The 10,911-nt window shown below is 40.3% G+C and overlaps 1 protein-coding gene across 1 annotated transcript; it reads right to left on the minus strand.

The window, feature by feature from the left end:
- Nucleotides 1–3,166: 3,166 nt before the first annotated feature.
- LOC142939550 (uncharacterized) lies at nt 3,167–9,224 on the minus strand. Its single transcript, XM_076082748.1, has 7 exons — nt 9,072–9,224; nt 8,482–8,613; nt 7,697–7,810; nt 5,749–5,883; nt 5,397–5,530; nt 3,415–3,463; nt 3,167–3,316 (listed from the first exon to the last, which is right to left on the minus strand). The coding sequence occupies exons 1-7, from the start codon at nt 9,222–9,224 to the stop codon at nt 3,167–3,169; spliced, it is 867 nt and encodes a 288-aa protein (XP_075938863.1).
- Nucleotides 9,225–10,911: the final 1,687 nt, after the last annotated feature.

Below are 10,911 nucleotides of genomic sequence, written 5' to 3' on the forward strand. Positions count from 1 at the left end.
GACGCTGATATTAAATAACCCAGAATATGATTATTGTTTCTCTTAAATGATAAAACTCATGAAACCCGACAATCAGGAATGAACAGCCTCACGTGACTGAATGAAATGATGATAAATGATGTAAAAAGTGTTTCGTCTCTCCAGTTCCCTCTGACTTTAATTGTTTCCATAATAAAAGTTCAGATCATGAAAACACAAATCTTTCTAATAAATGTAGAAAGTTGTTTGTGGTCCTTTTGTTGTTCAGACTACAATGAACATTTATTTAAACCAGATGTTGAATCATAAACTAATCAAATATAAAGCTTGAGTTTAATCTGTGATCCGTCTTCACTGTTTACATGTTGAAAAAAATCTCATCAGTCCGATCGGCTGCAGCGTCCAATCACATGACAGATGAACAATGAGGGGGCGTGTCAGCCGTTAAAACACTTCCTGTAAGTCTGTTCTCGTGGGTCCTCGCTCATGGCTCCTCAGAGATCCCTCCTCTCTCCTCCATCCTCGATCCTCAGAGCTAAATAAGAGCTTTGGGACGGCCGTCAATATGGCGGCGCAGAACAACTTCCGGTTCAAGCGAGGATCGAGGAGCGAGGAAATGAGAATTAAGAGACTTGGGATGTACCCATGGTGTCTTTAAACGGCTTCCAGTGCTTCTTTCATCTGTTACTCTGAGCTGCCACCTGCTGGACTGGCTGAGACACGACAGCAGGAGAGAATCTACTACTGAAGAAGATTATTATTCTAATAATAATGATAATAATAATCAAACCAAAAATAATATTTAATAGCAACAATAATAATAATAATACAAATAATAATCCTGTCACACTTTTGAATCAAAACATCTTATTGTTAAAAACTTCACAATCAATAAAAGAACAAAGTCGTTTTTATTTGTTTTATGTTCATATCATATTTCAGTGAATTTATATAAGATTAAATAGTGAGTTTGTTTCATCAGCAGGTCAAATTAAAAACAGAAAACAAGTCATTGTTCTTTTCTTAACTTCAAATACAAAATCTAATTCAGCTACAGAATTATTCTTGATTCATTTTTGGACTTGAATCAATTCTTGAATGTTAAATCAAACAAAAACAATCAACAGGAAGGACGATCAAGTCAAACGTCCAAATCACAAGTCTCACTACTCAAAAAATCACTGAGACAAGTTCCCAATGGCCATTACATTACAATCATTTAGCAGACGCTTTTATCCAAAGTGACTTATAATAAGTGTATTCAACATAGGTATTGAAGAGAACCGCAAGTACGCGCTCGAGAAGTCTTTGCTTGATGAAGTCTGGCTTGAAAAAGTCGCCCTGTTGCCTTCGTTTGCCCGACGCTTGGAGTGGTTAAGGACAGCTAGGATCGCTTATTGTCTGCAAGCCACTCCCCAAAGGCAATTGGCCTAGTGAAACAAAATCACACAAACAGAGACTGCAAAAGCATTAACACTGAAGCAGCCTAGGTACAGCTAATAGCAACTTGTAAAAGCAAGAACAATATACTTACTCTATTCTAGCTGAGTCAAGTAGTTCAGAAGCCAAATACACCATGTACATTAGCAAACTTTAGCAAACATTAGCTTACATTAGCAAACTTTAGCAAACATTAGCAAACATGGTGTATTTGGCTTCTGGAGGGATAATGTTAGCTATTGTTTGCTAATGTTTGCTAAAGTTTGCTAATGTAAGCTAATGTTTGCTAATGTTTGCTAAAGTTTGCTAATGTGAGCTAATGTTAGTGTGGAGAATTTCAGTATTAAACGCATTATTAGTAGGATTAAATAACACCCCTAGTGGTGAGTAGAAGTGTCACAATAATAAATATGTTAGTCACAATATGTTTCCATATGGAATGTATTATAGGTTTACAATATTCTTACTAATAGAGGATATTATATGTTACAGTATATTAACTCATTGCATGTATTAAATCATAGAAGTATAGTCACTGTAGGTATGAAAACACTAAGAATAATTTTGAGGGTCAGATAGGGATTCTGAGTGAGGTGTCAGACATGCAGCAGCGAATGGAGGCGACCTCATCGATGGAGGATGGGGCCAGAGGGACGGTCAAATGCCAAGCTGACCAGCAGGACAGAGAGGAGGAGTTCAAGATGTTTTGCGAGGAGCCAAGATGTTTTGCTAAGGGATCGATAATGGGAGGGGACAGAATTCAAATGAAGCCAATCACTAATCGCCACGGAGGATCATTCACACATTTTATGACAGTATCAGACACTTTCCGACTCTCAGGGGATACAAAAGACAATGTTTTAGGGAGTTTACCTCAGATCACTGCAGCTCTCATTTTCAGCTAACTGGCCGCGCCGGACTGTGAGGAGATATGTGGTCTCTGCTCTCGAGAACATTACTATTGATAGTTAATTCAGTTTGTAAGTGAACTTTGTGTAGTACATTAAATATTGTTTTTAATTTGAACCGGATCTAGCTCATTCTTCTGATGCGCGTGCGCAGTAAGAAGCTCGCAGCAGAAGAGTACCTGCGGCCTGCAGGCTCCTTTATCCTTTGTTCTTAAAAAACCTAACATTAGCTATTGTTTGCTAATGTTTGCTAAAGTTTGCTAAAGTTTGCTAATGTTAGCTAATGTTAGCTAATGTTAGCTATTGTTTGCTAATGTTTGCTAAAGTTTGCTAAAGTTTGCTAATGTTTGCTAAAGTTTGCTAATGTTAGCTAATGTTAGCTATTGTTTGCTAATGTTTGCTAAAGTTAAACAAAAAAAACAGGAATGTTCAGCTCTCCACATACTTTTGGATGATGTGGATGTTGTGTAGTTCAAACAGACCTGCAGGCAGCAGAGCAGCTGATTTTATGGTAGTGGCCAAATATCACAAGAAAATACTGCAAATGAGTCCATAATGTTGTCACTGTTTATTGTACAAAACTAAATATCTTTTTATCTGACATACAAACGTGTAAATAAAAACACCTATTTCTGAATCATCTTAATCCTCAGTAGCATTAGCATCTAAATATTTGACATTCACCCAGCTGTCAAGTAGTTAAGAAGCCCCGCCCCCACCTATATCCTGCTCTCAGGTAGTTAACAAGCCCCGCCCCCACCTATATCCTGCTCTCAGGTAGTAATAAGCCCTGCCCCACCTATATCTAGTTCTATGGTAATAAGCCCCGCCCCACAGTCCTAACTCGCCCTCAGGTAGTTGAACAGGGCGCTGAGTCCCCCCTCCAGAACCTCCTTCACAGGTTTCATCAGCGGGTTGTGGACGATGTGGAGTCCTTTATCCAGAGGATGGCAGGCCAGCTTCTCCAGTCGGGACAACTGGTGCATCTCCTGAAAATGTATCCATTTATTATGGGTTTAGTTATTGAACTACAACGATGTCTTCAAGACACCAAATAACTATTTCTATGAATGAATTCAAACTTAACCTGAGGTACATCCTTAATGTCGTTAAAGTCCAGATTCAGCAACTCCAACCTGAAAGAGATCAGATTAATCAGATCAAATCAAATGTTACCTGGTGAGATGGTGTTACATGGTGAGATGTTGTTACATGGTTAGATGGTGTTACCTCTTGAGGTGGTGTTACCTGTTGAGGTGGCGTTACATCTTGAGGTAGAGTTACATGGTGAGTTGGCGTTACATGGTGATGTGGTGTTACATGGTGAGGTGGCATTACCTGGTGAGGTGGTGTTACATGGTTAGATGGTGTTACATGGTGAGATGGTGTTACCTGGTGAGATGGTGTTACCTGTTGAGGTGGTGTTACATCTTGAGGTAGAGTTACATGGTGAGTTGGCGTTACATGGTGAGGTGGTGTTACATGGTGATGTGGTGTTACATGGTGAGGTGGCATTACCTGGTGAGGTGGTGTTACATGGTGAGGTGGCATTACCTGGTGAGGTGGCGTTACCTGGTTAGATGGTGTTACCTCTTGAGATGGCATTACATCTTGAGGTAGTGTTACATGGTGAGGTGGCGTTACCTGGTTAGATGGTGTTACCTCTTGAGATGGTGTTACCTGTTGAGATGGTGTTACATCTTGAGGTAGTGTTACATGGTGAGGTGGTGTTACCTCTTGAGATGGTGTTCCATCTTGAGGTAGTGTTACATCTTGAGGTAGTGTTACATGGTGAGGTGGCGTTACCTCTTGAGATGGTGTTACATCTTGAGGTAGTGTTACATCTTGAGGTAGTGTTACATCGTGAGGTGGTGTTACCTCTTGAGATGGTGTTACATCTTGAGGTAGTGTTACATCTTGAGGTAGTGTTACATCTTGAGGTAGTGTTACATGGTGAGGTGGCATTACCTGGTGAGGTGGTGTTACATGGTGAGGTGGCATTACCTGGTGAGGTGGCGTTACCTGGTTAGATGGTGTTACCTCTTGAGATGGCATTACATCTTGAGGTAGTGTTACATGGTGAGGTGGCGTTACCTGGTTAGATGGTGTTACCTCTTGAGATGGTGTTACCTGTTGAGATGGTGTTACATCTTGAGGTAGTGTTACATGGTGAGGTGGTGTTACCTCTTGAGATGGTGTTCCATCTTGAGGTAGTGTTACATCTTGAGGTAGTGTTACATGGTGAGGTGGCGTTACCTCTTGAGATGGTGTTACATCTTGAGGTAGTGTTACATCTTGAGGTAGTGTTACATCGTGAGGTGGTGTTACCTCTTGAGATGGTGTTACATCTTGAGGTAGTGTTACATCTTGAGGTAGTGTTACATGGTGAGGTGGCGTTACCTCTTGAGATGGTGTTACATCTTGAGGTAGTGTTACATGGTGAGGTGGTGGTACCTCTTGAGATGGTGTTACATCTTGAGGTAGTGTTACATGGTGAGGTGGCGTTACCTCTTGAGATGGTGTTACATATTGTCACGGGGCATGATGAGGACTCAAACGCAGACAGTCAGGTGTAGTGAAAAAAAAGGTTTTTAAATCAACCAAAAACAAAACAGGGAATCCAGGGACAAGACAAAAGACGAGGGGGAAAATCCGGCAGGAAAAGGCAGAACAGGCAGACTGGAAAACCGGGAACAGGACGAGCAAAACGGGCGGGTTGGACGGAAAACAAACACAATGATCTGGCAGTGAGTGAGTGAAAGACAGGGGTTTAAATAGTGACTAGGCAGAGTGAACAGGTGAGACTAAAGAGCTGATGAAGTGAGTGTGACTGGCAGGTGCCCTGAATGAACTGATTAGGTGAGTGAGGAGCTACAGAAAGAAACCAAGACACAGAACACACAGGGCAAAGCCTGATCGTGACACATATTGAGGTAGTGTTACATCTTGAGGTGGCGTTACCTCTTGAGATGGTGTTACATCTTGAGGTAGTGTTACATCTTGAGGTAGTGTTACATCTTGAGGTGGTGTTACCTCTTGAGATGGTGTTACATGGTGAGGTGGTGTTACCTGGTGAGACAGCAGAGGGCCTTTGGCAGAGAATGGAGGCTGTTTCCCTCCACAATGAGGATCTTGAGCTCCACCAGAGCCTGGATGTTCTCCGCCAGGTTCTCCAGACGGTTACAAGCCAGGTGGAGGAACACCTTCAGGGACAGAAGAGGTCACAGAGATCAAACAAATAAACAAAATAAACAGGAACAACCATGAAAGAGAGGAGACGTAGTTTTCAGACTCCACGTGTTTTGACCACTTAAGCAGGAAGTGGTCTTTGTAGACCTGATGGATCTGGACAGACCTTCGACCTGAGCCTACTTCCCAGGAACACGGCTGTATTCGGCCGACGTGACTGACATGAACTCACCAGAGCCTTCATGTTGTAAATGCAGCCCGGGATGTGAGCGATGTGATTGTGACTGAGGTTGAGTTTCCTCAGTCGGGTCAGATTGGAGAGAGACGCCGGCAGCAAGGACAACTGGTTGTTGGCCAGACTCAGAACCTGAGAGACAGAAACACTGTTTAACATTGTCATTTCATACAGTGGTGTTATTATGAGCAAGTGTTCCATCTCGCTTATCGTTCAGGGCAAGATAGCTGAGCACCGAGATAAAAATAGCTCAACTTGTGGAACGCTGCATATGTCATGTGACGAGGAACAACCAATCACAGATGGCAGATAGCTTTTGTTTCTTCCGTAAATATTAGTCAACGGTAAATTAATGGAGCAGAAGTTAATCATTTTGGTTCAGGACTACATGGAGCTCTACTATCCGTCCCATGGATTAACACTGGTTTAATGCAGTCTAATACTGGTTTAAGTCAGTCAAATACTGGTTTAATGCAGTCTAATACTGGTTTAAGTCAGTCTAATACTAGTTTAATGAAGTCTAATACTGGTTTAAGTCAGTCTAATACTGGTTTAATGCAGTCTAATACTGGTTTAAGTCAGTCTAATACTGGTTTAAGACAGTCGAATACTGGTTTAAGTCAGTCTAATACTAGTTTACTGAAGTCTAATACTGGTTTAAGTCAGTCTAATACTGGTTTAAGTCAGTCTAATACTGGTTTAATGCAGCCTAATACTGGTTTAAGTCAGTCTAATACTGGTTTAAGACAGTCTAATACTGGTTTAAGACAGTCTAATACTAGTTTAATGAAGTCTAATACTGGTTTAAGTCAGTCTAATACTGGTTTAATGCAGTCTAATACTGGTTTAAGTCAGTCTAATACTGGTTTAATGCAGTCTAATACTGGTTTAAGTCAGTCTAATACTGGTTTAAGTCAGTCGAATACTGGTTTAATGCAGTCTAATACTGGTTTAAGTCAGTCTAATACTGGTTTAAGACAGTCTAATACTAGTTTAATGAAGTCTAATACTGGTTTAAATCAGTCTAATACTGGTTTGATGCAGTCTAATACTGGTTTAAGTCAGTCTAATACTGGTTTAAGACAGTCTAATGAAGTTTAATGACTAGTTTAATGAAGTCTAATACTGGTTTAAATCAGTCTAATACTGGTTTGATGCAGTCTAATACTGGTTTAAGTCAGTCAAATACTGGTTTAATGCAGTCTAATACTGGTTTAAGTCAGTCTAATACTAGTTTAATGAAGTCTAATACTAGTTTAAGTCAGTCTAATACTGGTTTAATGCAGTCTAATACTGGTTTAAGTCAGTCTAATACTGGTTTAAGACAGTCTAATACTGGTTTAAGTCAGTCTAATACTAGTTTACTGAAGTCTAATACTGGTTTAAGTCAGTCTAATACTGGTTTAATGCAGTCTAATACTGGTTTAAGTCAGTCTAATACTGGTTTAAGACAGTCTAATACTGGTTTAAGACAGTCTAATACTAGTTTAATGAAGTCTAATACTGGTTTAAGTCAGTCTAATACTGGTTTAATGCAGTCTAATACTGGTTTAAGTCAGTCTAATACTGGTTTAATGCAGTCTAATACTGGTTTAAGTCAGTCTAATACTGGTTTAAGTCAGTCGAATACTGGTTTAATGCAGTCTAATACTGGTTTAAGACAGTCTAATACTGGTTTAAGTCAGTCGAATACTGGTTTGAGTCAGTCTAATACTGGTTTGAGTCAGTCTAATACTGGTTTAAGTCAGTCTAATACTGGTTTGAGTCAGTCTAATACTGGTTTAAGACAGTCTAATACTGGTTTAAGACAGTCTAATACTGGGTTAATGCAGTCTAATACTGGTTCACGGCAGTCTAACACAGTCTCTGAGTCTGAATTTAAAGGTAAAGCCAGCTGTGGTATTTGTAGCAGTAGTAGAAGTATTCACAGTAATATGTACAGTACCTCCAGTTGTGTACAGGCTCCCAGCTCTTCAGGAACTTCACTTAGTCTGTTTCTGTAGGCGAATAAAACTCTGAGTCTCCTCAGCTGACCGATCTCTGCTGGCAGGCTGCTGAGCTGCACACAAACAACAACAAACAACAAACAGTAATAAACATCAGATTTCATGAAACATCTCAATAAAGAAAGTATGGCCATTCAAGTTCAACTCCAAGACTTTCTGTGATGCATATATATGGGTCACAGGACAGAAACTGGATCCTGGTGGATCACAGGAGGGATTATAATCTTTATTTATCCAGAGGACAGAGCAGCTGCTGGGGGGGGGGGGGGGGGGGGCTGCCTTGCTCACGGGCACACTGACCTGAACCTGTAAAGACTCAACCAGCTGTATGAAGATCAACAACAAAAAGTATAAAAGTAGAATAACTACTCAGACCAGAGACGGCCTGAAGTAAATATATATGATATACTGTATGTAATGCAGTAAAAAGTATTTTTGCAATATTTGAATTTGAATTGAAAGTATCATTAAATGAAAATACTCAAGTAAAGTACAAGTATGTCAAATTAGTTGAGTAAATGTACTGACTGAAGAAGAATACTGTGTTTTGGTGTATAATGTAAATAGTATAGGACCCACAATAGAACCCTGTGGAACCTCATTACTAACGAGTCTGTTTTTATGTATTTGTATGTTTTCGATGGGATTCTTTGATTCCTTCTTCATATTTTTAAATACTTTGTTTATCGTCGTTATGAGGAGGACCGGGCAGACGGCGGTTTACCTCGTTCCCCCACAGGTTGAGAACCACCAGGTTGGAGAGCAAAGCCAGCTGAGGAGGAAGAACCTTTAGACTGTTGAGAGACAAATTCAGCTTCTCCAACTCCAACAGCTCCCATAGTTCCTCTGGGACGTCCTGCAGGATCAGAGGTAGACGTATACTCTTAGAAATAAAGGTGAGAACCCTTTTATATTTTAATGGTTCTACTCGGAACCCTCTCTGGGAGTTCTATCCAGAAACTTTCCACCTTCCTAAGTTGCTAACTAGAACCCGGTGGGCTCTACTGAGAACCCTTTTACATTCCAAAGATACATCTAGAACCCATGTAGGGTTCCTTGTGACGCTCTTAAAGGGCCGGTGTTAATCAACCCACAACAGATCTCATCATCAGATGATTTTAAAATAGAGGAAATATGGATATGAGACGATTGATGAAGTAAGTTTTGCTAACAATCATTTGATCTGCCCATTATTTTCTTGAATAATAAAGTAACTGTTTATCCAATAACATGTCAGACAATATGAGGAATAATATGGACCAACAATCCAAATGATGAGTTATCTATGAGAGAGATGAAAGAACCTGATCGTACCTTCAGTCCTCTACGAGACAGACTCAGGACGTTGCAACCAAACTGTCTCACGGTGAATCGGCGGATTCTGTCTGCTGACGTCAGACTGTCCTCCCTCACAGCGCTCCTCCTCTTCTCCTCCTTCACCTCCCCTTTACACACTGTTCCTCCCATCCTCCTCCTCCTCAAACAAAGCTTTAAGATCCAGATGTTTCTCTGCTGTTCACATGTGTCCACATGTGTTATTCTGATGTCCAGATGTTACTAGACTCTCACATCCAGATGTTCAGACTCAGTTCAGATGAAGTCCTGCAGGATCAAAATGAAGACTTTAAATCTCTCCTCAAAAACTTTACGAGTAGTGAACAGAGTACCTGAGCAGGTAGAGAACAGAGTACCTGAGCAGGTAGTGAACAGAGTACCTGAACAGGTAGAGAACAGAGTACCTGAGCAGGTAGAGAACAGAGTACCTGCGCAGGTAGAGAACAGAGTACCTGAACAGGTAGAGAACAGAGTACCTGAGCAGGTAGTGAACAGAGTACCTGAACAGGTAGTGAACAGAGTACCTGAGCAGGTAGAGAACAGAGTACCTGAACAGGTAGAGAACATAGTACCTGAACAGGTAGTGAACAGAGTACCTGAACAGGTAGAGAACAGAGTACCTGAGCAGGTAGAGAACAGAGTACCTGAGCAGGTAGTGAACAGAGTACCTGAACAGGTAGAGAACAGAGTACCTGAGCAGGTAGAGAACAGAGTACCTGAACAGGTAGAGAACAGAGTACCTGAGCAGGTAGAGAACAGAGTACCTGAGCAGGTAGAGAACAGAATACCTGAACAGGTAGTGAACAGAGTACCTCAACAGAGTACCTGAGCAGGTAGTGAACAGAGTACCTTAACTGGTAGAGAACAGAGTACCTGAGCAGGTACTGAACAGAGTACCTGAACAGGTAGAGAACAGAGTACCTGAGCAGGTAGAGAACAGAGTACCTGAGCAGGCAGAGAACAGAGTACCTGAACAGGTAGTGAACAGAGTACCTGAACAGGTAGAGAACAGAGTACCTGAACAGGTAGTGAACAGAGTACCTGAACAGAGTACTAATTGTTATAATTTTCCATCACAGCAGCTTAACACTTGTTGAATATATTTCATACCTTTGGGTCTTTTCAGTCATCCTCATAAAGATTATTGTTGTTCTCCAGTAAAATATGATTCCAGATTCAGCTGATCAGATTATTGATGAGATGAAGATGTGACGACTGACTGAGAGTTACTGAGAGAGAAGACGATCAGTTAGTGTTTACAGAGAGAGAGTCTATTTGAGGACGAGCTGTGACACACACACACACACACACACACACACACACACACACACACACACACACACACACACATACACACAGTTGCTGCTGTCACTCAGCCGACACCAATCCTCCTCCTACTCTTCCTCCTCCTCCTCCTCCTCGTCCTCCTCCTCCTCCTCCTCCTCCTACTCCTGAATTAAAAAAACTACGTTAACGCGCAAGAAAATAATTGTCGGCTTTAATTAATTAATGCGTTAACGCGATAATAACGCGTTAAGTTGCTCAGCACTAAATAAAATATAATATATATAATAATATAAGGATATAATATATATATATATATAATATAATATATTATATAATATAATATATATTATATAATATATATTATATAATGTATTATATATATTATATTACATATATATATAATATAATAATAATAATATAATATAATATATATATAATATAATATATATAATATAATAATACCTCTTTCTTCTCTTTTTAATCTTAATGTAGCAAAACAAGCATTTTCATTTCACTTCCTTTAATATTGCTT

This window comes from Anarhichas minor, unplaced genomic scaffold (assembly GCF_050575085.1).
Source record: "Anarhichas minor isolate MPS153535 unplaced genomic scaffold, ASM5057508v1 ptg000101l, whole genome shotgun sequence".
NCBI lineage: Eukaryota > Metazoa > Chordata > Actinopteri > Perciformes > Anarhichadidae > Anarhichas > Anarhichas minor.

Bases quoted from the DNA above. Each gene is read 5' to 3' on its own strand.
- LOC142939550 (XM_076082748.1), bottom strand. From the start codon at position 9,224: ATGGGAGGAACAGTGTGTAAAGGGGAGGTGAAGGAGGAGAAGAGGAGG. The intron at 8,614-9,071 runs GTACGATCAGGT...CTGATCCTGCAG, and splicing joins TGTCTCGTAGAGGACTGAAG to GACGTCCCAGAGGAACTATG. The intron at 3,317-3,414 runs GTTAAGTTTGAA...ATACATTTTCAG, and splicing joins ACATTAAGGATGTACCTCAG to GAGATGCACCAGTTGTCCCG.